General features: G+C 44.7%; 1 protein-coding gene across 3 annotated transcripts in view; it reads left to right on the forward strand.

Moving 5' to 3' along the window:
* PRKAG2 (protein kinase AMP-activated non-catalytic subunit gamma 2) overlaps positions 1-24,478 on the forward strand; it is a 171,743-nt gene that overhangs the window by 35,491 nt on the left and 111,774 nt on the right. Inside the window, exon 1 of one of the 3 annotated variants that reach the window (XM_074157322.1) lies at positions 17,798-18,497. The exons of 1 other annotated variant lie outside the window; for it this stretch is intronic. In XM_074157322.1, coding sequence (XP_074013423.1) covers positions 18,392-18,497 — 106 coding nt within the window. In that variant the 5' untranslated portion in view covers positions 17,798-18,391. Of the gene's footprint in view, positions 1-17,797; positions 18,498-24,478 lie in introns of those variants that run through there. One more of the 3 variants, XM_074157323.1, reaches the window with a different exon arrangement.

Here is a 24,478-nt window from a genome sequence, read left to right on the forward strand (position 1 = left end):
GCAGATGCTTTGATAGTTCAGCAAAACTGTGGCAAGCTTCTCTGGAACAACATGGGATATACTGAATAAAGGGACAAAATCATGCAGAGGACCCAATTCAGGTTCAGAAAAGCATTTTACTACTCACAGGCACACATATGCACATTAGCTGGAGGTCCATGCTCCCCAAAGTTTGCACTGGTTTTCGACTTGCAGGATGAAGGTTGTGAAATGCTTGGAAGCTCTGGCTGTGCTTTGCCAGCTGGCACACGAAGCGGTTTGTGCTGCAGAGTGGGCGTCTGTGGATGCTCTACAAATTAAAGTGCAAAGGATGGGGCAGAGAGGTGAGGACTCATGGTGGGTGCAGTGTGAAGCTGTGATAAGTAAAAATGTGGTAGCGAATGTAAATTTGAAAGTAATGTCCTGAATAGCGACCTTCACGAAGGGAAGCTTTTAGTCTGTAGAGTCACCTGTATATTACAAACAACAACCTGTAACTGGAATTCTCCCCAGGTTGTTTCTCTTTGGTCCATTTTCTGGATGTCAGAATTTGTTATCCAGCTAAACAGCTAAAACAGTGCATCTACATTGGTTTACAGAGCATTGCTGGAAACATTCAAATGTCAGGAATTAACTGATTTATGACAATCCTAAAACCATTGAGCCAGCAATGAGCTTACAAAGGTCCCTGTGCCTGGGATCTCTAGGATGGATCAATAGACTAACCGCCCACCCCAGGGATGGCTGGTTCTGGCACAAGGCACTGTTTAATGAAACCCAAATAGGATCTTTCTTAATTTAGTTTAAAAAAAAAATAGTTGTGGATTGTTTGGGGGTTACGTTGTTGGTTTTTTTTAAAAAGAAATTATTTTCTTTCTTCATGGGTTTTCTGCTATGTTCATTTCTGTCACAGTTCACCCAGTATTTGAAGACTCTTCTCCATCTTAAAAAAATTCTTATCTTAGATTATGGAAAAATATTGATCCATGTGTACTTGATATGTGAAACAAATACTTGGCATCTTTGATGATCAACCATCAAAACACCTCATTTTCTTAGTGGAACTATTTTGAAGCTTGCCCCAGGGCTCCTATAAGCACATTTTATTGGTAGGCAACTGCAGCGGTTTCCAACAGGGTTTCTTTGTAGTTTGCTTCTTGCAGCATCTCCTGCTGCTTGTGACTCTCAGAGCCTGAAATGTAAGCGCAGCTTTGAAAGCCCTGCGTAGGTGTGTGACACAGGACTGCGGTGACAAGTGCAGTTGGGTAGCTACGCCAGACAGTGCCGCACTGTGTGAACCCAAACTGTGTCTCCCTGGGAGCTCCTATCCCACTGTGAAACATAGGTGCCCTCCTGTGGGCATCCCGCTGCTCCTCCTTGTTGTATGGAGAGCCTGGGATTACCTTGCCTGCCTGGAGATGCCTTGGTTTAGGTTTTGAGCAGGATGCTAAGGACCTTTTATTATGCCTTGTTTTTCTCTATGCCTCTAAACCCATTCAAACCGCAGGGGCTAAAAGCATCCCTCCCTCCGACGTGGGTAACAACAATCATTTCAGCAGTTGTTCAAGAAACCAGCTTCTCTCCTTGTTTGCCGGGAGGGTTTGCCATTGCCCTCAGATCAGGATATGGCCCTCAATGTGTGATAGACATTTATTTGTGTTGACAAATACACAGACCCTCACACAATTAATTTCTGCTGGGCAAGGCATGTGAAGATTAGCCGTTAAGCATATGTTCTTCAACAAACACCGTTATTTGGGAATCCTGAGCGTTTTGTTTCAGGGTCACTGTGAATGTATCTGCTTTATCGCCTGCCTGAGCTGGGCAGGAGGTTTGGTGTCAGATTTGTTTGCTTAACCTCAGTATAAGGTTTCCAGAGCTCTTCATGTTCACGGTCTTTCCACGGATCTGTTTAATGGCGAGTGAACTGCGCTTGGCAGCCTGAGCTGTAACTCCAACAGGATGATGCTGTTTGCAGTTATGCGATTGCTCCAATTCCTTTCACACGCCGACGTGCCCTTTGTAGCGCCAAGCAGCCAGAGGCCAAAACTGGCTTTAATCCATGCAGAATAAAAAATCCATGTCTAAATGCTATGAAGGTCAAGACTTTCTGGAGAGGAAGTGAAAGAATTGCACGTGAACTAATGCTTAATAGTGAAATGAGAGTAACTACGTGTGGCAAATAGTGCCCGTGTTATTTATTCTGTGTTTAGCATCTATATTAACTGCCTGCCTCCTTCGTGTGTCATGGAATCATAGAATAGTTTGGGTTGGAAGAGACCTTTAAAGGTCATCTAGTCCAACGCCCCAGCAATGAGCTGGGACGTCTTCAACTAGATCAGGTTGCTCAAAGCCCCGTCCAACCAGACCTTGAATGTTTCCAGGGACGGGGCATCCACCACCTCTCTGGGCAACCTGTAGAAAGTAGAGTTTGCTGGAGAAGTGTTGACTTGGCCATGTTTGGTGCACCTCAAAGGATTTCTGAAAGACAAGAAGCAAGAACAGCAGCTGAAACACACGTAGCCAGGTAATAAAAATGGGATTTTGGCAGAGTCGTCTTCAGCAGCAGCGCTCGATTGCAGTGCAGCACTGGCCTAAACTTGTTCAGGAGAGCGAACCTCAAAAATGAATTGACGTGAACATTTAGATGAGAGGGTAGCTGAATTTTTTCATCTTTTAGAAGAAAGTATTGCTCCTTCCAGCAAAGCTAATTAAAATGTGGGTTCTGCACATGCAAAGATCAAATTCTGCTAAATTATGTGTATTTAAACACACCTGATTTACTACAACGAACTTTCTCATAGTGACACAGGAGAAGATTTGGCCATTGGGCTCTGAACACAGTGGAACAATTTCCAGACTTGGATGCCTGAAGTTAATAGCATAACTCCTTGCTGAGACACCTAAGCCAGTTGACTTGGGAAAAACAACAAAAAAGAAAGGACTTTCTTAACTAAAAGAAAGAAAAGAAAAAGAGAAGAAAAAAGGAAATATTTTGGCTGAGTTCAGCAGTATTTCCTGGTCACCCCTATGAAGGTGATGATCATTAAGGAATAGTTTCCTGCCCGCGAATCTAAGTGTTGGGTTTTGTCTTTCAAAGCCAGAGGAAAGCCCTTACTTCCAATGCAATCAAAGGCACTCTCATTGACAAAAGCCTAATTATGACCCTTCCCTCCTTAAAAACGTAAATAGTAAGTAATGAGGATTATCACCAATCTCACATCTTGTATGTTCACTGGCGTTCACGGAAGGCTTTCAAGTAAATGGTGGGGATTAGTGCAAACCAGTTTGTACAGCTGTCTAGATTTTGTTGAATCAGAAGCCCAGTCTGCAGAAAAATATGTGGATTATCAGCAAATACTTACCTAGTGGTAAGGGAAGATGGGCAGGGTTAGATGTTCTGAATTTAGAGAAATGGTCAAAGCCATGGCTGTGGGATAACAGATATGGACTTCATTGCAGTAGTTAGGAACATTTTTCCCCAGTTTTCTTTGTTGTAGAAACAAAGACCAAGAAAGAAACTGAGATTTAGCATTTTTCTTAATTGCATTAATGTATTTAATTAATAGCTATCAGCTATCACTTTGGTATTCCTTTGTGACGGGCCATAATTCCTTCAAATTTGCTTAACAGAAGTGGATTTATGTGCTCATATTATCCAGACCATTGGGGCAAAGACTGTGTAAATTAAAATACAAAAAAAAATTACCCTGTCTTATTTCTGTGTGTTCTGTGGAGCATCTCCATGTAACGTAGCAGCACTTATCCCTGTAGTCAGATAAACCCTGAAAGACAAGATCCCCCTGGATTTGGGGTGATGGTGGTGATGGTGGGCTGGGGTGGGGTGGAGCTTCTGTGCAAGGGAGATGTCACCAGGGTGCTTTCTGTCGCTGGCTCCCAGGTCATGTTTTGCATTGTCCTTTAACCACAGTGTTTAGGGTTGATGATGGAAAGTGAAATCTCAGAGGGTTTTTTTAAAGAGTAAGCCCTGGTGAGGTCTCAAGGCTAGTGGCTACTCTGGGATTGTCCCCAGTCTTGGAGGATGGTGATGGAGGAGCATGTGGCCATCACAGAGGGTGAAATTCAGAGTAAGGCACCTCGTTACGTGTGGCTGTGGCAGGGGTTGGAGGAGATCTGGGTGGCTGCAGCCACCTCAGTGACCCAGGAGAGTTTGTGTGGCACTGGGGGGCCATAGATTAGAGGAGGGGGGGAGTGAAAAACCTTGGGAAAATGGCCTTAGATCAGCTCTTTCTCCAACTGCAGTTTCTTGGCATGGGTTTTGTTAAGGCATGTCACTGCAATTAAGTTGCATTAAAGTCAAACAAGCTGTTGATGAGCACTGGTCAGAGGTCATACTGCTGTTAAACTGACCCGTCATTTCAGGATGAGCTTTGAGGCAGAGTAGCTGGATTGTGGCTTAGAGTAGCTGGAAGCCCCCGTGGCCATCACAGGAAGCCCCAGTAGCCTCTCTGGAAAGACAGGGTATGGAGAGATTGAACGTTGTTGGTGGAGGATCTTACAAAGCAGACAGCTGGGCTGCAGAATGGGAAACTTAAATCTGCTGCGTGCAGCTGCTTCCCTGGGGAGCCCAGCTACAAAGCGAGGGAGCGGGAATGCCGACGGAGCACGGACCTCCACCAGCTGTGCCACACCTTTAGCCATAGCTTGGCTCTAGTTTAGCTGAGAGAGCCAAGAGAGGGTCCTGGCTGGGCTGGGCTGGGGGTCTCGCCTGTGCTTGGAAAAATGACTTGGAGAGCTTAATCCTCAGGATTCACACCATCATTTTCACTCTTTTATTGGATTTTGTATTTAAGAAGAGGCATGCAGTTGGGAAGAGGTGAGAGTTTCTCATGCACTTGTGCATGTTCAATGTGAGCATCCTGGCACTGCCTCCATGCACCAGCTTTTGCATCTTCAGACCATCCAGGTGCTCTTACAGTTCCCAGCTACAAGAGGCTTGGGGAAGTCAACAGCAAAAGGCATCGCCACAAAACGAGCTTGTTGAGTCATCTCCATCTTTCTTTCCACTGTGTATCACTTTGTGTGTTTCAGTTTTAAAGTTGAAAAGAAGAGATGTGGTATTTTAAAGGGCTTCACTGAATTTCACTGAATTTTTTTTAGAGTTGGAAGGGACCATATAGATCATCTAGTCCAACTCCCCTGCTGAAGCAGGGTTGCTTAGAGAATGCTACTCAGGACTGTATCCAGGCGGATCCAGGCTTTTTTCTGCTTGAAGCTTTCCATCTGTTTTTTTGACAGCATCCATAGTTTTTCCATGTACATTTTTTACCAAGGGTTAAGTTGTAAGATTGGGGGTGCTACAACAGCAAGGTGTCTCCTCCCCGCAGAGCTGTCAAAAGCAGCACAGTGTCCAAAATCTCATGTCTGCTAATGCTGTGATGAAAGGGGAAACAATTACACTGCACAGCTGAACCTCACATATTGACTGCTTTGTGGTTGGAAGGAGTTATGAGGTTGTGTTGGAAGGAGTTGCGAGGTTGTGTTACATGTTCTTGTTGTGTTCAAGCCTTATTTGCTCTCTTGAAGTGATGTTGTCATCATGCTTAGTGTAACGATACATGGATATTTTGGGGGAAGAGCAATTGCAAGGAGCAGGGGAGTTTGCCCTTTGTTTCAGGGTGGCTAAATGGAGCCATTCCCCAGGGCAGAAGGGCTCTGCAGAATGAGGCACTGATGTTTGGGATGAGGTTGTTGAAAGAGAGAGCTGGCTGCTTGCATATTCGAAGCCTGCGACATTATTAAGTAAATAAAACAAGCGGCACTGAAGAAAGTATCCAAACAGCACGTCATTTCCCTTGGAAAATAACCCTGCAGGGTGCTGAAATCTGCTGCTGCGGAGCACCGGAATAGCTGTGCATCGTTCCTCGCTTAGGAACCATGTCAAGACCAGACTGGGAAAATGATCCACAGTGGATTTTTCAATTCTCTGTCATCTAGCCACCAGGAAGAGGAGTTTTGTGCTGTATTTTGTATATTCACTTTGGTCCTCTTTCTGTTTCTGCCTGAAGCTCTCTCTCAAGTCCTTCCAAATTCTTTACCATAAAAGATAATAAAACACTACAGCCCTTCACTGACCGGCATCCAGAACTGTTTCTTCAAACAGTAAAGGGCAAGTCAGATTGGGAGCAGGACAGCAATAAGGGGAAAGACTGGGGAAAATTCGCTGCATTCTTGCCATCAGTGAAAACCTGGAATCCTCCCACTGTAACAAAAAATTAGCAGGTACTTAATAATGCTCTTTTTTTCCCAGGACTCCATGGATACCCACCAGTAATAATTTACTCTAAGCACTCCATGAAAAGCAATGTTAAATCTTGCTGCCTTCTGCTTTGGAGGTCACGGAGAGACGGCTGAGTGAACCTCGGCAGTGGCAAATACAAAGCATAAAATACTGTCATTGGGCCACGGTAAAGAAGGAGCCAAGTCTTAATCACATAAACAGATTCTCATATACTTTCCCCATGCTATTTTATAAAGTGCTTATATAACAAAAAAGATTAACCTTGGAAAAAGAAAGCTAGAAAAATATTTTTACGGCTTCTTATTTATGGCTTTACTATGGTCGAGGAATTAGTTTGCATTTTACAAAGCCGAAAAGTGGGGGAGGAGAGGAGGAGGGATCTGAATAAGGAGAGATATTTGCACGGCTCTCAGAATATTAAAGAAAAACTAAAATCCCGAGGAGTTACTGCTGTCAAATGCAGACACACAGGCAAATCCTAGGCTGGAGCGGGACTCAGTATCCAGGCAACGTCAACATTTTTTGCTAAGCTACTGCCAGCGCCGCTGACAGCTTTTGCCACTTTATGGTCACATTAAAAAAAAAAAATGCCTGACATCACTGAAGTTCTTAGAAATTAATTTCTCATCCATCCAGCAGATGCGAGGCTCAGCAACACGCGGCACATGCACATCTTGCAAAAATTCAGAGGGAAAGACCTTTGGTGAGTTCATGGCTGGGAAGGTGTGTGGTTCCTTGTTTCTCCCTAAACCTGGCACTTTGTTGCCCCCAAAGTTTCTTGTCCTCTCCCTTGGACACAGTTACTTACTGTGCATTAGGGAGCAGATCACATTTGATTAAGCTCTTTATAAGCAATTTCTGCTGCTGTGCTATAGGTTGCAGGATTAGAGGAGCCCTTTGCTGTGCTAAGAAAGTCTCCACCTCTTCTTTCCTAGTTCTTTTTTGCATGATGCAAAAGCCAAGTGGCTAAATGAGGTTAGGAAGTTAATTAATATGCTAATAATTTTAATATATGAAGGGAAAAAGCCCTTGCATTTGCAGTCTTACAGGGGTAAGGTGGGACAGATGGGCTCAGAATCCATACAGCCCGATGGGCTCAGTGCTGTGAGGCTGTAGGGACCATGCTACAGGGTGACAGAAAGGACACCAGTTTGCTGTGTCCACTTACTGAAATGCAGGTATTTTCGCTCTGGAAGCATTAATACAGTGAAGCCGAACCTTTTCTTGGAGGTGAGAAGTTAAAACTATGTTGAGGAGCCAGCCTCGCTCTTCATCATGGACCAACGCAGGGATCACTGAGCACTCCCCAGGCACTACTGCATGTTTTGTGCTTCTGGAGCAAAAGCAAAACCTTGGGAAGCGCCTTGTGACGGCGACCAAGAAAAGGTCAGTAAGACACATGGAGCTTCCTGATCATTAAGGTCGAGTAAAGCAAAAACCCAGTAAAACTTGTTGCTAAACGTGAAGATGTTCAGCTCACTGCTTGCTAAGTAGCTAAGCACATTAGGAGGAGATGCAGGGGGAGTTGCTAAGCTGCAGAAAGTCTTTCGGACTCTGCTGGTGCCCAGCTCCATCCCTCCCATGCCCCATTTGCGTGGGCTGTGATGTGGCAGGTTTGTGTGGGCAGAGAGGATAAAGGCTGGGGCAGGAACATCCCCCTCCACTCCTGGCTCCCAAAGAGCTTCATGCGTGACCCTGAGTGGATTTTCTCCAGGTTTTGGTAAAGTTTCGATAATTACTGTAGTTAAAGAATGTGAATTTTGTAGCAGGTGACTGTAAATAGGGAGGGCTGGAGGGTGCAGGGGGAATTTGAAGGGCCTGATTCAGGCTGGTGATGCCGAGGACTGTGACTCAAAATAAAGACCAGCAGGACCTTCCTTGCCAGTGCTGCGCTTGACACAGGAGCTCATGTTGTGTCTTTTAATGTGTTGTGCAGGAAAAAAAAAAACTACTCAGAAATTAATATAAAGACTTGTTGGGTTGCTCAGTTTTGCTGGCAATGAGCTTGTTTTTTCCTACTGAGGCCAGTAGGAATTTGGTCTCTCGGGCTGGGGGTTGGTGCTCTCTGCCCTGAGTTTGCATTGCCCCACTCCGAACAATTCTTGAAGACGTGAAGATTTTGCTGTTTGCCTTTGAAGACATCAGCTTGTAATGGATGTAGGCAGCAAATAAACTGGAAGGAAAGCCAGAAACCTGTGTTCACCGTGAGTATCTACTTCGTCTGCTGTAGGTCTTTGTTTAAGATTTTTGATTATCTTTCCAGTTAATAGAGGCAGAAAAGGGATTGATCTAAGCATGAGACTCTTGCAGAGCAGTAACACACAGCATCTGAAGATGGCTTTTCATTTCAAGCTCTTGCAGAGATGATGGGAGTTACCCCTGGTTGTGCAGTGGCCCGGTAACAGAGCTGAGAATAAAAGCAAAGTCTCTGAACCCTTACCCAGCCCCATTTCAGCGTTCCTTCCTCCCCTCCTCTGCCCTATCAGTGTATAGTTTCTGTTCGTGTGCATTAGTACAGAGGTTTTAATATTTTTTGCTGCAGTGACACTCTTGCAAATAAGATGACTTTTAGACTTGCCAGGCCTTATTGCTAGCTGCCAAGGTGATGATGGAGGATTTTTTTCCCCAAAATACATATTATGTAATACTAACAAAAGCGTTCAGTCTGTAACACTGAGGTTTTTACAGGCTGCGTCAGGCAACCTCAACTCCAAGAGCCAGAACTGCACCAGGCTGCATGATGGAAAGCGCATAGGACTGTGTTAGAAATGTGCCCCTGAAAACACAGACACCTGAATGAAGGACTAAGGATGCAGGATGCTCTTGGGGCAGACTAAGAAATTCAAGAGTTGGGCTTTGTGCTGTCGGATACATCCAGAGCTCTGTAAACATAAAACTGAGTTTCTGCTTTGATTCTTGATGTAGAGTTTAAACTGATTAATGATGTTAGAGCTGGCACTACTGGTATCTGTTCTGATTCACAAGGGCATCCTAAAACCTAAATAACCAAGGGAGCGTTGCACAAGGAGTTACCATGATGCTGCCTCTTCCCCATTCTGTCTCTGGCTTATAAGCAGTCCCCCCAAAGACACACTTGACAGCCTTTTCAGTCTCTTCCTTTATCATTAGTTGTTGTGAAAAGGTTTCAGACTACTTTTTCTGCTGGCAGGTGTTGTGTGTGCAGACTGGCAGGGTTGGCTTTTCCAGGAATATTCTCTTACTGCCTTGTAGCTCCCAGATTTCCAGCTCTTCTGTCATCTAGGCATAAAGACTCAAAAAGCTTTCTCTAGTTCATGTCTGCATCGGTTCCAGCCAACCCACTGAGATTTTTCACACAATCCTAAATATGACAACTCTGAACTTTACAGTGTTTGGTGTTTTCACTTGCACAGTGAATGAACAGGGAACTTTTTACCACCCAAGCTGTCCCACGCAGTCTCTTGATTCACTCCCATCATAGGCCTGTGGCTCCTGCAGTCGCAGCAGCTTCCCAGCTGGATGTCATGGATGAGATGGATGCTTTTTTCCAGGTTACCTGTCTGCCAGTTACATGAATTGGTAGAATCATCAAGAAATGGGAAATATTGGGGCTTGCGTGGTGTCCAGCTCATTGTAGACACTAAAACAATGCCGGCTTTCCCTGCATAACTTCTGGGACATAATTTCCCGACATAACTTCCTCTTACATGTCCACTGTCTCCATCTTTGTCCCTTCTGTACCCTGGCAGATTGCTAAGGTACCAGTGTTACCATCTCAATAAGCTGCAGGGTCTGTCTTTCTCACTGTGCTTTCATCTCTCTTAAAGAGTCAGTGAAGTTTCTTTTGCTAACAACATTACTGTGTTTGATCTGGGTGCAAAAAATGTCAAAAAAATCCCCCAAACCCAACAACTCCAAGAAAACAACCTGGAAAGAGAAACCAGAAAGATTTTCAATGATTTCTGTTCCAGACCTCATGTATGTGTTAACGAATGTTTCCTCCTCTATACTCCCATCTGCTCTGGCAGATCTTCCGTAATCTGGGTGACTAATTCTGGTAATCTCTTTGGAGCTGGGGCATGTGAGACAGCCACCTCACGCACACAGTGGTTTAACGCAGTGTGAACAATGTGTCATGTTCTTGCAAAGGAAGGAGCAGAGCTGTTGAGTCCAACAGATCTCGCTCTCGTTCCGTTCCTCGCCGGCCTCGTGCCAGCCTGCTGCACAGGGACTCTTGGAAAGTCACTTCTCCCTGTGCAAAGAAGCTACAAACCATGGTACTTACCTCCCTTCTGCTGAAGATGAAAAGGTGCTATAGGAGATCTAGCTGGTGGTGGTTCCCAAGATGTTTATCTTGGGAAGTTAACAGAGCCGGTTTGCTAGTTGTGCTATTATTATGATATTAAAGTGAGCAAGGTACTTGGCTTTATTCCCTTGCTTACAACTAATTACGCTTCGGCATGATTAATTCATAGGAAAAGTAAGGGTATAAAATGAAGATAGATCTTGGGGGGGGGAGGGGGGAGGTGTGCACTTGTTGTTTTAAATCCCTTGTATTTTTTCTTGACCACCAGATGAAGGTCTAGTGTATTTGCTGGGGGTGGCTTTAACAAAGAGAGGGAGGGAGCTGGCTGCAGTGCAAAGAGGCTGTGCAGGGGCTTGGATTTCAGTGCAGCCCCTGTCTGCGCACGGTGGATTCCTCCCTTTCTATCATAATCCCCTTGCTGGAGCTATCCCACTTGTAATGACAATGCAGTGTTGGGTGACTCTTTAGGAATTTCCCCTCTTGGCATCACGCCTGTGTTTAGTTCATCGGATTGGGATCCAGTCCTGTGCGATGTCATTCCTGTAAACCCGCGGTGGGTGGCTATATAATAAGTAGTTAAAGCCCTTCCTATAGATACGCTGGCTAGGCATTGGCATTTCGTGAGCTTTGAGTTTGAGTTCAATGGGCAATTCAGCTCCCCGCTGAACACTACAAGACTCTGCTTTCACTGTCAACAAAACAACGTTTGCAATAGTTTATGGAAAATGTCCATTCTGTGTAAATGTCTGCATTAAAAAACCCTACAGGTAACCTGAACATAGGCCTCAGGCCCTCCTGCACCACCACAGCAGCTAAGAGCAGCAGAAGCACACGTATGCAAACTCCTTCGTCCTTAAGCTTTGGGAAACTCGAGGTTAGGAGTTCATGGGGAATGGTTCATTATTCTGGAAGTTGCTGCTCTCTTACAGCTGTACCAAATGAGGTCCCTCTTTCATCACTGAAGAACTTCATCAGTGAAGCTGCTGGAGCCAGGAATGAGAAAGGCTTCTCCAGTGTTAGCTAAGCATTTAGCTTTTCAAGGCTTTGTTCAATTTTCTCTTCAGTCAGCATTTCTGCGTTCTCTCACATGTCTAATAGGATGCTGCTGACCACTGTCTCTAATCTTCTGTTTATAATATATATATAGCACATATGTCTTTATTATATCCACTGTTGCATAGGAATGAATCATTTGTGGGATGATTATCAAGCCCAAAATTCCACTGTCGGAATTTTTTATTGTTAGGGAACACTTAAGATTATTTGCAACCAAAAGTGGCAGATAATAATAATACCGAGTCAGGAGAAGAGTCTCTTTGTTGTCTTATTTTGTGTGTAAGCAAATTTCTTGGCTTCAGCTGTCAGATGAATCTGCTCATTGTGGAGAGCAGAGGGATACAGAACTTGAAATTACTTTGAAATCTTATCATCCCATCTAGATTTTGGGATGAGTGCATTGCTTCCAATGGGCATGTTGATCACTAAAGTTATATTTTATGATAACTGTGCCAGTGTGAATGTTAAAACTGCAGTAAATGTGTGTGAAGCTGATTTGCTGCTAATGTTCTTACCAGCTTCTGAATTGCAAATGTGGTGGCTATGGCTGTGCAATGAAGGGATGCTGCCTGGGTTTGTGTATGATGGATATCTGAGGACAGCTGAGGATTGGTGCAAACTGTTGCTAATGCAGTGAGTTTTCATTATCTTTCCAAATAAATCTCCTAAGGCAGAAGCGATGGAGGACTATATTTCTGTGGAGTCGAGGCACTTTGATTCCCAGTCTCTTGTATTTTGGGGTGTTCACTATGGGACAATGATACAAATTTCACTCTTCAGGTACTGGCCATCCCTAATGTATCACTTTCTTGGAGTAATTTCTGGCTTTATTAATTTGCCGTCATTCAGTTTGCGACCTATTCAGTGCTGGTTGAAAGACTTTTTCTTTAATTTAAACTGAAGGGGATATTTTGTTCAGCTCTACAATGCCCATTACAACTTTACCATCATTGAGTCTGTTCCAATCCTGCATGAGAAGTGGGAAGAGGGAAAGAAAGAAGAACAAGAAGAGGGTGAAAAAGAGATTTGTGATGTTCCAGTGAATCCTATCTCCTTGTCAAGGTTTAGTGGATGCATGTGGTTGAAAGACTTGGTAGAAGCAAGAAGAAAGAGAAGCAAGAAGAGATGAGAAAAGTGCAAGTGGAAAAATACTTAGAAGTATTTCTAGAAGAAACTTTATTACCTCTACTGTTTTTTTGTAAAAATTACTGCTGATATGTTTTCCTTAACTGAGAACTTATTAAATTTTGGGAGTTGTGTTGTCACACCAGACATCCTGTACTTGCTGGATCAAATACTGTTTTGCTGTTTTGAGCACAGCCAGATTGCGGCGTATATAAGAAGGGCTCCATTTTTCACATTACAAACTGAAATTTCTAAAGAAGTGAGTGCTGGAAACATATGCACCACGGTTTATTAGTAGGATGTGGGGAAATGATAAAATTATCATTTGGATAGGATCATAGTCATCAGTCCCAGCTTATCGGTCTTTTGGGTAGGTGCTCTGAGCCTGAAGTATAGTGTTTTTCTTACTAGAAATCACCAATATGCCAACACTGCCATTCCTGTTACTCCTATTCCTGCTGGTTCATATTATAAGCTCTGGAAAGGTAGGATAGAAAAGCACCACAAGGACGCCAGGATGTAATTTATAAGTAATTTACCAAGAGTTCTGGGGAATTTAGTGTGCGCCTTTGGGACTGCTAAAAAGATGCAAAATTAAACTTTCAGATTTTTCAAAACCAATTTAGTGCCAGCCTGACAGCTTCAGAGATTGAAATCTTTCTTAATGCACAATGAAAGCAGCATGAAGTAGTATAAAAAAGGGGGATAAAGACAAAAACTCATTGCAGTGAAACACTTGGTTATGATTATGGGAAGTAATTGAGCCCAGCTTGGAGTCATAAACTTGCAATTCTTTTATGGGGTGTGAGCTGGACTTGGACCAGATGGAGAAAGTGGTAGTTTGTATTTCCCTTTGAAAACTCAGGCTCCATGCTCTGCCCAACCAGCCTGCAAACGGTGTTCGGGCAAAACAGCCTTTTTGTTATTGGGTATTGCATCACTTGCAATACATGAGCGGGTGGGGTTTTTTTTAGAGCAACAATCTCTTTTACATATTTATTTGCGTGTTACTCTGAAATATTTTCCAAGTTTGCTATTTATATGAAATACGGTTGCAGTTAAAACCAGTCTGGTGTAGTGAGGCTTGTAAGCATGTCCCAGCACCACTGACAAGGATGGAAAATGTTTAATTTTGCCGACATCAATCTTTAAAATTGAGAGGACAAATTTAGAAAATTTAGAAAAATTCCAATCTAGGAAAATTTTTAAGGAGAACAAGGCAGAGAAACATGATCCATGTAGAAATGCAAACATGATTCATGCTTTACCCTTCTAAGGGTGGATCTGAAATTTACTTCTGTGAGTAATGGCAAATACAGAGGGAATTTTGAAGAAGGAAATTCTCAGCAATGAGGAAAAGGAAATACCTGATTTTGCTGATTTACAGTTTGAAGCCAGTTGAAGCGTTAATAGTTGCTAGGGGGATACATATTCTTTTTAGCCTTCCTGTTTGGTGCTAAATAAGCTCTTAAGATTGAAGGAGGAAAGTATTGTTTTTTCCATTTTCACACCAATAAAACCTCATAGGACTAACTGGTCACCGTTGCTTGCCCCGCACTCTGCTGCTGCATTTGTACATCAGGTTAAATCTCCTGTTAAAAAGGCAAGTGAGTAAATGGTTCAAACTGGCAGCGTTTGAAGTGTTTTCACCACGGCACAGAATTTACACCTCCGTGAGACGGATGAATCAGTTTGTGTTGCCAAACTCTGACAGCTGGGTCAGATACGCCGTGATGGCTACGCTTGGTTGATGTGATGGAATGTTCCATATTTCCTATCTGGAGACCAAATCTGAACAGTCACCCCCCAGTTCTACCTCGTAGAACAAATCTTGACATCGCATACAGAGAAGGGAAGATTTTTGTTATGTTTGTGCCTGAAGAGTCACGTTAAATCACTGGGGAGAGGTACAAAAGGTGCTTTTACCCTGAGAGATGGAGAACTGAGAACCAAGAAGCATCGAGAAGAGGGAGCCCAGCCATGGATGGGGCTTTTTCGAGTTGGATTGGAGATGACTCCTGCCATGAGACTCCTCTCCTTATGTGGCCTTATGAATTAGTGAAAAATATAGCAGAAGGAGGATTATCTTTTCTACTTTCTGTGCTCCTGCCTCTCTTTAAAGAAAAAACAAAACAAAAAAACCCAAAAACCCAAACAGGTGACTTAAGGGGATGAAGGGCTGGGATGAGCAGGAGAGGACATTGCCGGGTAGGCTGGGCACACAGGCAGCTGATGGGATAAAGGCAAGAATTGGTGGGAGACTTCCAGGAGATGTGGGTCTTGGTTTTGGCTCTAGAGCCTTTTTAGGCACTTTTTTGGACTTGACCCTAGGTCATCAAAGTAAAACTGTCAGAAAACAGATGACTTGGGGCAAGAGGGTGCTGGGGCTGGAGGCAGGTTGGCGAGCTGTCAGCGTAGGTGCTGCTCTAAGGCCGTGAAATGGCTGAGGTCTGGCCAGCACAGCAGATATGGCAGGACTAGGGAAGTATTTCACACACATGCACGAGTGTTTGTTTCCTCCTTGCCCCCAAATAATTTTATTAAGCTTGATACCTCTCAGAGCAAGCCTGTGTATGGCTTTTGGAAGGGGATGGTGTTATCCTTATGCAGCTCAAGAAACATTATATGCTATAACTAATTTGGGGGACTTTAAAGTAACTTGACAGGAGTCCATTTCATGGCTGTTTGGAAGGGATTTGTGTTTTCAATCTCCAGAACATAGATGGCCCCAAAGGAGCTCTTTGAAGCCCAGCTTTTTATTATTAGTTTTATAAGATCCTTCCACTGGAATCATTAAGAAGATGTAGTATCTGGTGTAAATGTGCTAGTATCTGTTAGACTATTAGCTGTGGGAGACAAAATGATCGTACTCAAAGCACTTAGTGCTTTTATTAACAAATTACTGTGAAAGTCGGTTGTTAAACAGTGTTGTTTCGTTTTCTGGTAGCTCTCTGCAGAAACACTAGGGTCTTGCTGCTTTCCTTAATAAGGGGAAATAAGCCCTCCTGGTGCAGTGGCCCTGCTTGAAAAGGTCATCAGCTACTATTTATCCTTGGCCTCTAACAAAAAGGGGGCCATTTCCGTGCTGAAGCAATACCAATTTTTATCTCATTAAAAAGGGATTTAAATTTTTTGCTTTCTGATGACATTAAGTCATTCTCAGCAGTCCTTTGGCCACCGAAGAATGAAGAATGCTTTTCTGAGGAGGGGAAACTTGAGGTCCAGATTGCATTGGTGTTGTAGGCAGCACTTCTTGTGTCTTTGGCCAAGTAAAGACTGGAAAGGGAACTGGATAACTGTCTTCCAATATGTCGAGGGCTGCTCCGGAGCAGAAGGGAACAATTTGTTCTCCCTGTGTATGGTGAATAAGACAAGAAGCAGCAGGCTTAAATTGCAGCAAGTAAGATTCAGTTGTGCTATTGGGGAGCTGTTTTTCAGATGGGAAGGACTTTGGAGGTCATGGGTCTCATGGAAGTAGGTTGAGACCTGGCCCATGGGGACATTTGTCCGTGTGCTTATGGGGAGAGCCAGAGCTTGTCCCACTCTGACTACTGTCTCAGTCGTGGCTGCACCAGCGTGGCAGAATAAAGCAAAGAGACAGTGAAGATGAAGCTTGCGGAGGTAAATCTGGTGGTCACACAAGGCCAAATGGGGTGTGAACACCTTGACACTTCCTACAACTATGTTAAAACAAATATCTAAATAACACTGACACTTTCCCCTGCTAATATCTCAACACTTCTCATTGCTCCACCAGGTTTCCCTCTCCACTGGGTGAACTGTGAACCTCAAGGGAGGGGCTGGAGAAGGGGCTTTCTAAAAGCACTGTGCTAGCAGGCTGTTTGATGTCAAAGATTGTTATTTGTTGAAAAGCACTGGAATCTTCACTTGCAGAGCTTAAACAGGGCCACAAAGATGGGGGTAAAAGAAAGTTGGAGGACAAGTCAAGACAGAAAGGCTGGGAAGAGCCTTAAATGAATCATTGTGGTTCCTCACTTGGATCTCAGTGAGAGCCTTGTCTGGAGGTAATTAAGTGTCTTATTAGTAATTTGATTATTTTGGTCACTTAGTGGAAGAACAAAGGTGCCCTCTGTACTGTCTTATTCCATGCTCTCCATAGCAGTAGCTGAGGGTGGCAGAGGAACTGCTGTCATCTCGGCACCTTTACTTGGGGTCCCTGAAGTCCTGGGACATCCTTGCATTGATGCCTTGGTCACAGCTATCTTTCTGAGAGACCACAGCTTGCCTGAGATCTATGTTGATAAAGGTCTTTTCTGCACTATTCATGGCTGTTTTTTCTTTTCCTTTCTAATGACATTAAGTCCCAGGAGAAATCATGGGCACAAAGGAAAATGCATGCTTCTTTGGAAAGGAAAAAGGTGATATGACCTTTAATTCTTCCTAGGAATTAAAAAGATAAGACTCTCATTACTCTTGTAGGGTTTGATTTTTGAAAGATCTGAGCCTCAAGTTCCAGTGATGTCCAGAGGAAAGGCTGGTGCTCTGGGACTTTAAAAAAAAAAGCTTTTGATTTAACAGAACATTCACTGTTATGTCAGAAAGGTTGACTACGATAGTTTGACCATGCCTCGGTTCGTGCTTGCACCCCTTTCCAGCCGCTCAAGATCTAGCCCACACTGCTCAACCCTTTCCTAAAATAAACAGCGCTAAATGTACAGACTCAGAGCCTAACAGAATACACCCCGGCCGGCTGGGATGAGCAACAGTCCTGTGAATGTTTGTCTCATTGAAAAGACCACGAGGTGGATCTCAATTGTGTTACAAACAGCTGTCCCGGGTGCCTTTTGCTTTGCAGACAGCAAATTTGAATGGAGCAATCTATGCAGAGTATATAGATATACATAGCAAGGGGAGGGCATGTCGCTAGAGAAAGTCCAGCCCATCACTCCAGCTAGGGTTTCCAGAAAGTATCAGCCTTCTTTTTATGAATTGGCAGAGGCTTGTTGCCATTAATCCGTTAGTCATTAGTCGCGGAGGGCCGGGTGTTTTGGAGCTCATCGATAGGCAGCTGGACTGTGCTGTCGCTGCGAAGACCCAGCACACATGAATCAAAATAGTTGGGTGATGTCACGTCACGGTGCGAGTGTGCCCGGGACACTCGCTGCCAGGAATTGTCTGTCCAGGGGTGGTTTCCTTTTACAGCCTTTTTAAAGAGTCATCATGCTGAGCCACACATGACAATTCCCTTCAAGAGGGCTTGTGGCTCCTTTGCATAGTTAGTATTTTTCAAACGAGGGAGCTTATCAGGCGGTTCCTGACCTTTTCCGCATGAGCTGATCCGCCGGGAAACGTTTCTTTGGTCTCCGAGGCTTCTGACGGCTGGCGGATAAGAGCTCTGCAGCTGCAAGCTGGGCAGACTTTGAACTTCTCCCCGTGGCCACAGATACTTGCAGGCGAGTTACTGTATGCTGGAATCAAGGCTGGAAGCGCCCGGCGTGCGAGGTTTGGCAGCCTGCTGCGGGGCGGCTCTTCACAAAGACCACAACCAAGCGCCTCAGAGCTGAACCGCCGACGAGCTGGACTTACTTACGGCCACGCGATCCTCCTGGAGCTTTATTTTCTCGCACCTGGGTGGCTGGTGTAAGCGACGCCTTTCCTTGCCCCTCGTGCTGCTCTTTTTCTTCAATCCTGGGCATGACCGACAGCTGCTGCCGCGCGAGCGCATGTTGCAGCTCATGAAGCGTTTTGGTAGCTTTAGAGGGAGCAAGAAGAGAAAGGAGCAGTGCAAAAGCTCGGAGAGACGCCAGTCCGACCCTCGTGGCCTGTTCGGTAGGGACCCTCTGCGTTACCCATCCGAAAAGGAGCGACATCGGTCTTTGGGAGAGGGCAGTGAGTGGGGGATAACGAATAATCGAACAACAATATTGTGCTTCCCAGTTTCACTGACTGAATCGGGCACTTCTTGCATGGAGGTTATTTCTATGTTGGTTTGCACCAGAGATGAACATCTGAGCTGACACCCGTAGCACACGTCAGATATAACCTTTAGGACAAGAGTGCTGTTACGGGAAGGTTTACAGTAAATGCTATGAAATAAATTAAAAAAGGGCCATTGACTAATGTTACTTTAACTGAAGAATGGTAACTAAATGCTAAATTAGGGCTCCCACTGTATATTGAAAGGTGAATGTTAAGTAGAGAAAAATGGCATATCAGTCAGATAAGTGATGCATTTAAGAACATATCTTTCTGATACTGCAGTTGTCATAACTGTGTTTGAGTTGCAATTAAGGACCTTTCTCCATTAATCAAAAGCTTTTCCTGGTCACTGAGTGCCAACTCCAGTCCAGGTGCTGACTTGTGTGTGTCAGAGAGTCTGTGTGTCACGTAAGGATCAGCTGGCCAGGAGATAAGCATTATTCCAACAGGATCTGGACTTATTTCTTAAGAATAGTGAAGAAATATAAGGTTTAATGCATTTCCTATATGGACTAACGGTAGCTGTTTTACAACTCTGTGGTTCCCCGAAGACCATGAGTGCTGCTGAGAGATTCTGCCCTGTGACTAAGGGGTTTAAGAGTGATGTTACACTGAATCAGCCGGATAAGGCACAGTTTAGAGAGGCTGACTTGTACAACCAGTAGGCAAAGCTCCTTTTTTACTCTCTATCAGTCAGGAGTCACTGTGTTAAATCCAGCAAAATGACAAAGGTATGAGTAGTGTTGGACCGTATGGATGGTGCGGAGAGGTACATACAGATTTAGTGATGCGAAGTTGCTATTGATGGATAGGTGGCTGCCCAGAAAGCTTGTTTTTCTATTATTTAAGGTTTTGCAATTTATTTAGTGGTTGGTTGTGTTGTTTTTACTTTTCTTTCAAATGCTTCTCCTTTTGTTCCTGTTTTGTACAGTTAAGTGTTTTTTAAATCTAAGGTACTGTGCCTCGTTCTGCATTCCCCTAAACCCGTCTGAGGGTTCCTGCTGCAGTGGTAGTAAGGTCAAGGTGATGTGAATGAGACATGACCCAGGTCTTTGGAGATTCACAGTGTCAGCAAGACACAAAAAGACAGGTTACAGAGTTTATGCAAGAAGAGGGGAAAATTTAGTTTACAGATTGCCCAGATGTAAAATTTATTCCAAATTTCTAATTAAAACCCCTAAATTCTCACCTAGGCAGAAACACGTGTGATTTGTTGATTGAGTGAATAATGGCACTTTGAGCCACTAATTCACCCTCTCCTTGTGGTTTCAGCAGTGAGGTGGGAATAGCCAACAGAAGGATTCGCTGCTGGATGCACCAAATGTAATGTTGCAAGTCTTCTTCAGTGTCTAACTCTAAACCCCATCCTTACCGTCCCGCACCAAGGGTACCAGCTATATGAAGTGTAATGTTTGTGACCGTTATAAAAAAAAAGTTGAAAGTGTAATGCCAGAAATGCCAAAAAATGTATTCCTTCTTATCCTCATTCCCATTACCAGCCCTGTTGCCCACTCCAGTGGTACACAGCGAGCATTAAGCAGAAGTTTTCTGCACAGTATTTGCTCTACAGACCGTGCAGATGCCGTTCTTGTACGGGCATGACCTGGTCAGCTCCCTGCATCGCATTCTCATCCCGAATGGAGAGTTACTAAGTCACAAGAGCGGGGAAAAAGCAAACGGGATGTGTCTGTGTTAACAGCTTTCCTTAGATGCGCTGCTGCGGGGGTTGCCTCTGCCATCCCAGCGGAGTCTGGATTCCTTTTGGGAAAAAGGTTAACACTTGCAAATGCTGATTTTATTATTTTTTTTTCCCCAAATGTCCTTAATTATTTGCAGGGAAATGTCAAAACAAAAGCTTTGCATTATTTGCTAGATTAAATCTGTATCTTGTAGCTATTACGCCTTACTAACCACCTTCCGAGCAGCTCTCGAGGGAACCGCCGTCGCTCGGCAGGTTTTATGATCAGTATTAGTGATGTGCAGGAGCGTTGGTAGGAACCAGACTTGGTGGCTCATCAGGTTTGGTCACACACTGGTGCATCTTCTTTAGTTGCCGTCTGTCATCAGGGGTGAGAAATGAATAAAGGCAATCCAGCATGAGCTTTCCCAGCCCGGTCTCCCGGGGTGGCTGTGCTACCATGGCTGCCCCCCTGTTGCTGAATGAGCTTGGATTGTATTGAGACAGGGGTGAAAAAGGAAAGGAGAGGGAAAAAATCCCCTGATGCCTTGGAAAGGGGTGCTCTGTTACCTGGACTAGTTGAGCCTGGAATTTCTGGTTTTTCTTGACCATCTCTGTAATTCTGTTTGAGAAAGAGTCCTCTTCTTGTTGTAAATAGGATTTGAGCAGTGCAGCTCCTCGTCTTCCCGGGGGTAGATAGCATCAGGCCACTGCAACTAAAGTTATCAAGAAGTGCTTTCTTCTGTGTATTGATTGAGCTAAACCCCATCCTTCCTCTGCACCGATGAAGAGGTTCACGTGCTGGTAGAGAAGTGGAGGGTGGCATTGCCAAGGATGGGCATGCCTGTAGCTCTGTTTTTGGAGCCTTACAGTCCTTTGATGCCAAGTGAACAGCAAGAGAAGACCTTAGTATGGCCAAACAGAAGCAGAGAGCACACAGAGAGGGGAAGGAGAAAAGCGTGAACGAGCACCAGGAGCAAACGAGAGCAGGGAGAGCTGTGGGGCGAAGGCAGAGCCCACAGCTTTGCTCCGGGAGAGGAGCAGCCAACAGAGAGACCTCAAAGCTTCAGCTATCCACCAAACAGCAGGGAAGCTGATTTATGCAACATGATTTTGGCAGGGCTGAGGACTGGGATTATCCAAAGTTTCTCCAACCTCTGGATCACCACCATGGAGCTTCCTCCTTCCTGTTGCAGTTGCTGCTTGCCTGAGGGCTGCTGGCAGCTTCTCCGCCTGCCGGGTCTTGCTGTGTAAATAGATAGGCTCTGTGGCATTTCTGAAGGGGACAACATTTTGGCCCCAGTGAGGCTAATTGCTCTGCCCTTTAAAGGACACCATCTATTCAATGTGAAGGATTGAATGACACATGCAAAAGGTATAAAGTTAAAAGCTTTTCTTCCCTACCCGAGCCATGAGTGCCCAGCGAAGGAACTGCTCTGCAGCACACGTGGCTGCCGTGACCCCCGGCACTGCCTTGTGCCCAGGCATTTAGCCTTGAACCGCTCATTTTGGGGACTTCTAGCCAGATGGAAATGCCCAGGAGCTTCTCCTTGCCCGTGCTGCTCCTCTTGGGATTTGTTGCTGTGGATTTTAATCAGCAGGGGCCAAAGCTGAGCCCCGATAAGCCAGGTCCAAGGGGCTCCAAGCAAACCTCAGTGCTGCCCCTCGCCCCTGACCTGTCCCACCGCAATAACACTCTCAAGGACAATTTCCCTGACGGCTGTTACAATTAGCTGCAAATTGGGACTACATTAGGAGTAAGCCTGCTGAATGACTCAGACGCCAATACATACATGTGCAAACATGCTTTGTGCCCCCCATATACATGAATTGGGTGGTCCCAGTGCACAGGGCAGGGGCTTGTCCCGGAGTCACTCTTGTTACTTGCTGTAGCCACGCTGGTGACCCTCAGCGCACATATTTTATCTCATATCCCTGTGAACTGCTGTAGGATGGAGGGCTGCTGAGGGTCTAGAGCAGATCTGGGAGGTGCCGTATTTTAGAGTCTCTTTAAGTAATCAACCACAGGGGAAATGTCTTCCCCTCTCAGTCAAAAACTCAAAGGGCTTCTTCCATAGCTTGCCATCATCCTTCCCAGACCCCTGGAGCTGGGGGTAAGTTTGGATTGTGCATCAAGCAGAGAAATGATACTCTTCCTTCCCCACAGTGGAGATGTGGTGACTGCATCAGTGATCACCACGATGAGTTAAAGTGCCATAGGAAGTGACCAGCTCAGGCAGCAGTCCATGGCAGGGACATACACCAAACCAAAGAGCAGGTGATTCACAGCCTCTCCAAGTTCAAATGGAAATCCAGGGGATACTTCAGCCTGGCTCACATAATCATTTATTGGCACAAGCAGAGTTACTGATAGTTGCACTGAGAAGGAGGAACAGAAAATGTGTGGGAGGAGGATGAAGTGATTGCAAAAGGAGACAGGACTTGATCTTCCGCTCCTCAAGGCTGGGGAGCTGCAGCTCATCCTGCGCTTTGCCCCAAAGCAGGTGATGCTGCTGCTTGTGGGAGGACCAGAGCTGAGATATTTATTTTTTTCATTGTGGTGGGATGTTTCTGTTATGAGGCAGTGGGGGAGAAACCATGGTGCAAATTTCTGGAGAAAAAAAATGAAAGTGAGGAGGTCGCTGCATGTTCCAATGGCTGCCATAAACCAACCGAAAGAACAAAATCCCGTTGCTTCTGAAAAGCAGCTTAAAATCACCAGCATCAGAGATTAGGCATGAGAAACTGAGACCGCTTTGGTTTGTTAATGATTTTCTCTACTGGTTTTCATGCTCTGTTGAGCTGACAGTGATTTTAGAAAATGTGCAGCCCTGGCTGATCAGTACCGATTAATCTTGTACTACAGAGAGCTCTGAGACCTGGAAGCTGTGAAATTTCTACAGATGGTTGTGAGGAAGAAGGAAAACCGGTGATGAGCCTGATGAAATGTTTGAGACTTTTTATTTTACCATTTTCTTCTTCTTTATATTCACTGTGCTGCTGCTTTCTGGGACATCCCAGCTTTGTACACAGCTTTGAAGCATTCTGAATGGAGGGAAAAGGACTGTGACCATGAAGCAATAAAATCAGCAAGGTATTTTCAAGCAGGTACCGGTAAATTCAGGTAGTAATAGACCTCAGAAAACATCCAGTGATGAAGGAAATTGAAATGGAGGTATACTGAGGAGAGTGCTTTGCCCCAGACTCTTCCTTCGCTCCATTCCTGGTGCAGAGCCCAGCAGCATCCTTCCTCTGCAGCCCTTTGTGGCCTTAAAGAAGATGTGTACTCTTTGCCCTAATGATGAGTTGTCCAAGAATGCAAATTCTCCAAATAATTTATTGTCAAAGAAAGTTATTTTTGTCTGAAGGACGGGTTATACACGTGAAAACACAGTATGCTGTCTTGAGGCATAAATTTACAGATTGGTGCTGCAAATGAATCTGCCCACCAACGCTTCTTCCCAGTCCTGCTCCAGGCAGCTCTGTGCGTCTCACTGCAAAGTTTGATTAAAAATACCTATATTACTATAAATGACTGAATTACTCAGCATTGACATGCTTTTGTCAACAACGTGGTGGGTGAGACCAGCAGGACCAGTCTCCCTTTTGGCAGGCTATTTTACAAACTGTACAGGTTTGGGGCAGGGAGAGCTGCCATCGGGGGGGAGTCCACGTGGTTACGGTCCTTTCTGGTGCTTGTGGCTACAGGTATTTGTCCCCCAGGCCCAGCAGCATCATAGAGGCTTCAGTTTTTTCACCATCTTAATTTAATTAATCGCCATCTTTAATTCTGCTGCTATTCAAATAGTGTCATTTGGAACAGCAGGATGAACATTATTCCTGCAAGAGAGAAACCTAAAGCAAATCTTGGGATTGCATCTAGGCAATGAAACGCAACTATGAGGAGGGGTTTGTTGAGGTGGAAAAGGAGAAAGTGAGGCAGAAAGAAGCTGGGCGCTGACTTTCCAGTGTTGCTGACTTTCAGCCAGCAAAAGCGGATGCAGACACCGCATGTTTCTGAAAGCAGACAATATTTATGTATTTATCAGGATTTCCCTTTTCCATCCTTCACCTCTGCTACCTTCAGGTACCAGGTCACTTCTGATGTGTATACAAGGCTGGAAAACTATCTCAGTTGCCTTGTGATATAATT

The sequence above is a fragment of the Numenius arquata genome, chromosome 12, assembly GCF_964106895.1.
Source record: "Numenius arquata chromosome 12, bNumArq3.hap1.1, whole genome shotgun sequence".
In the NCBI taxonomy this organism is placed as follows: Eukaryota; Metazoa; Chordata; class Aves; order Charadriiformes; family Scolopacidae; genus Numenius; species Numenius arquata.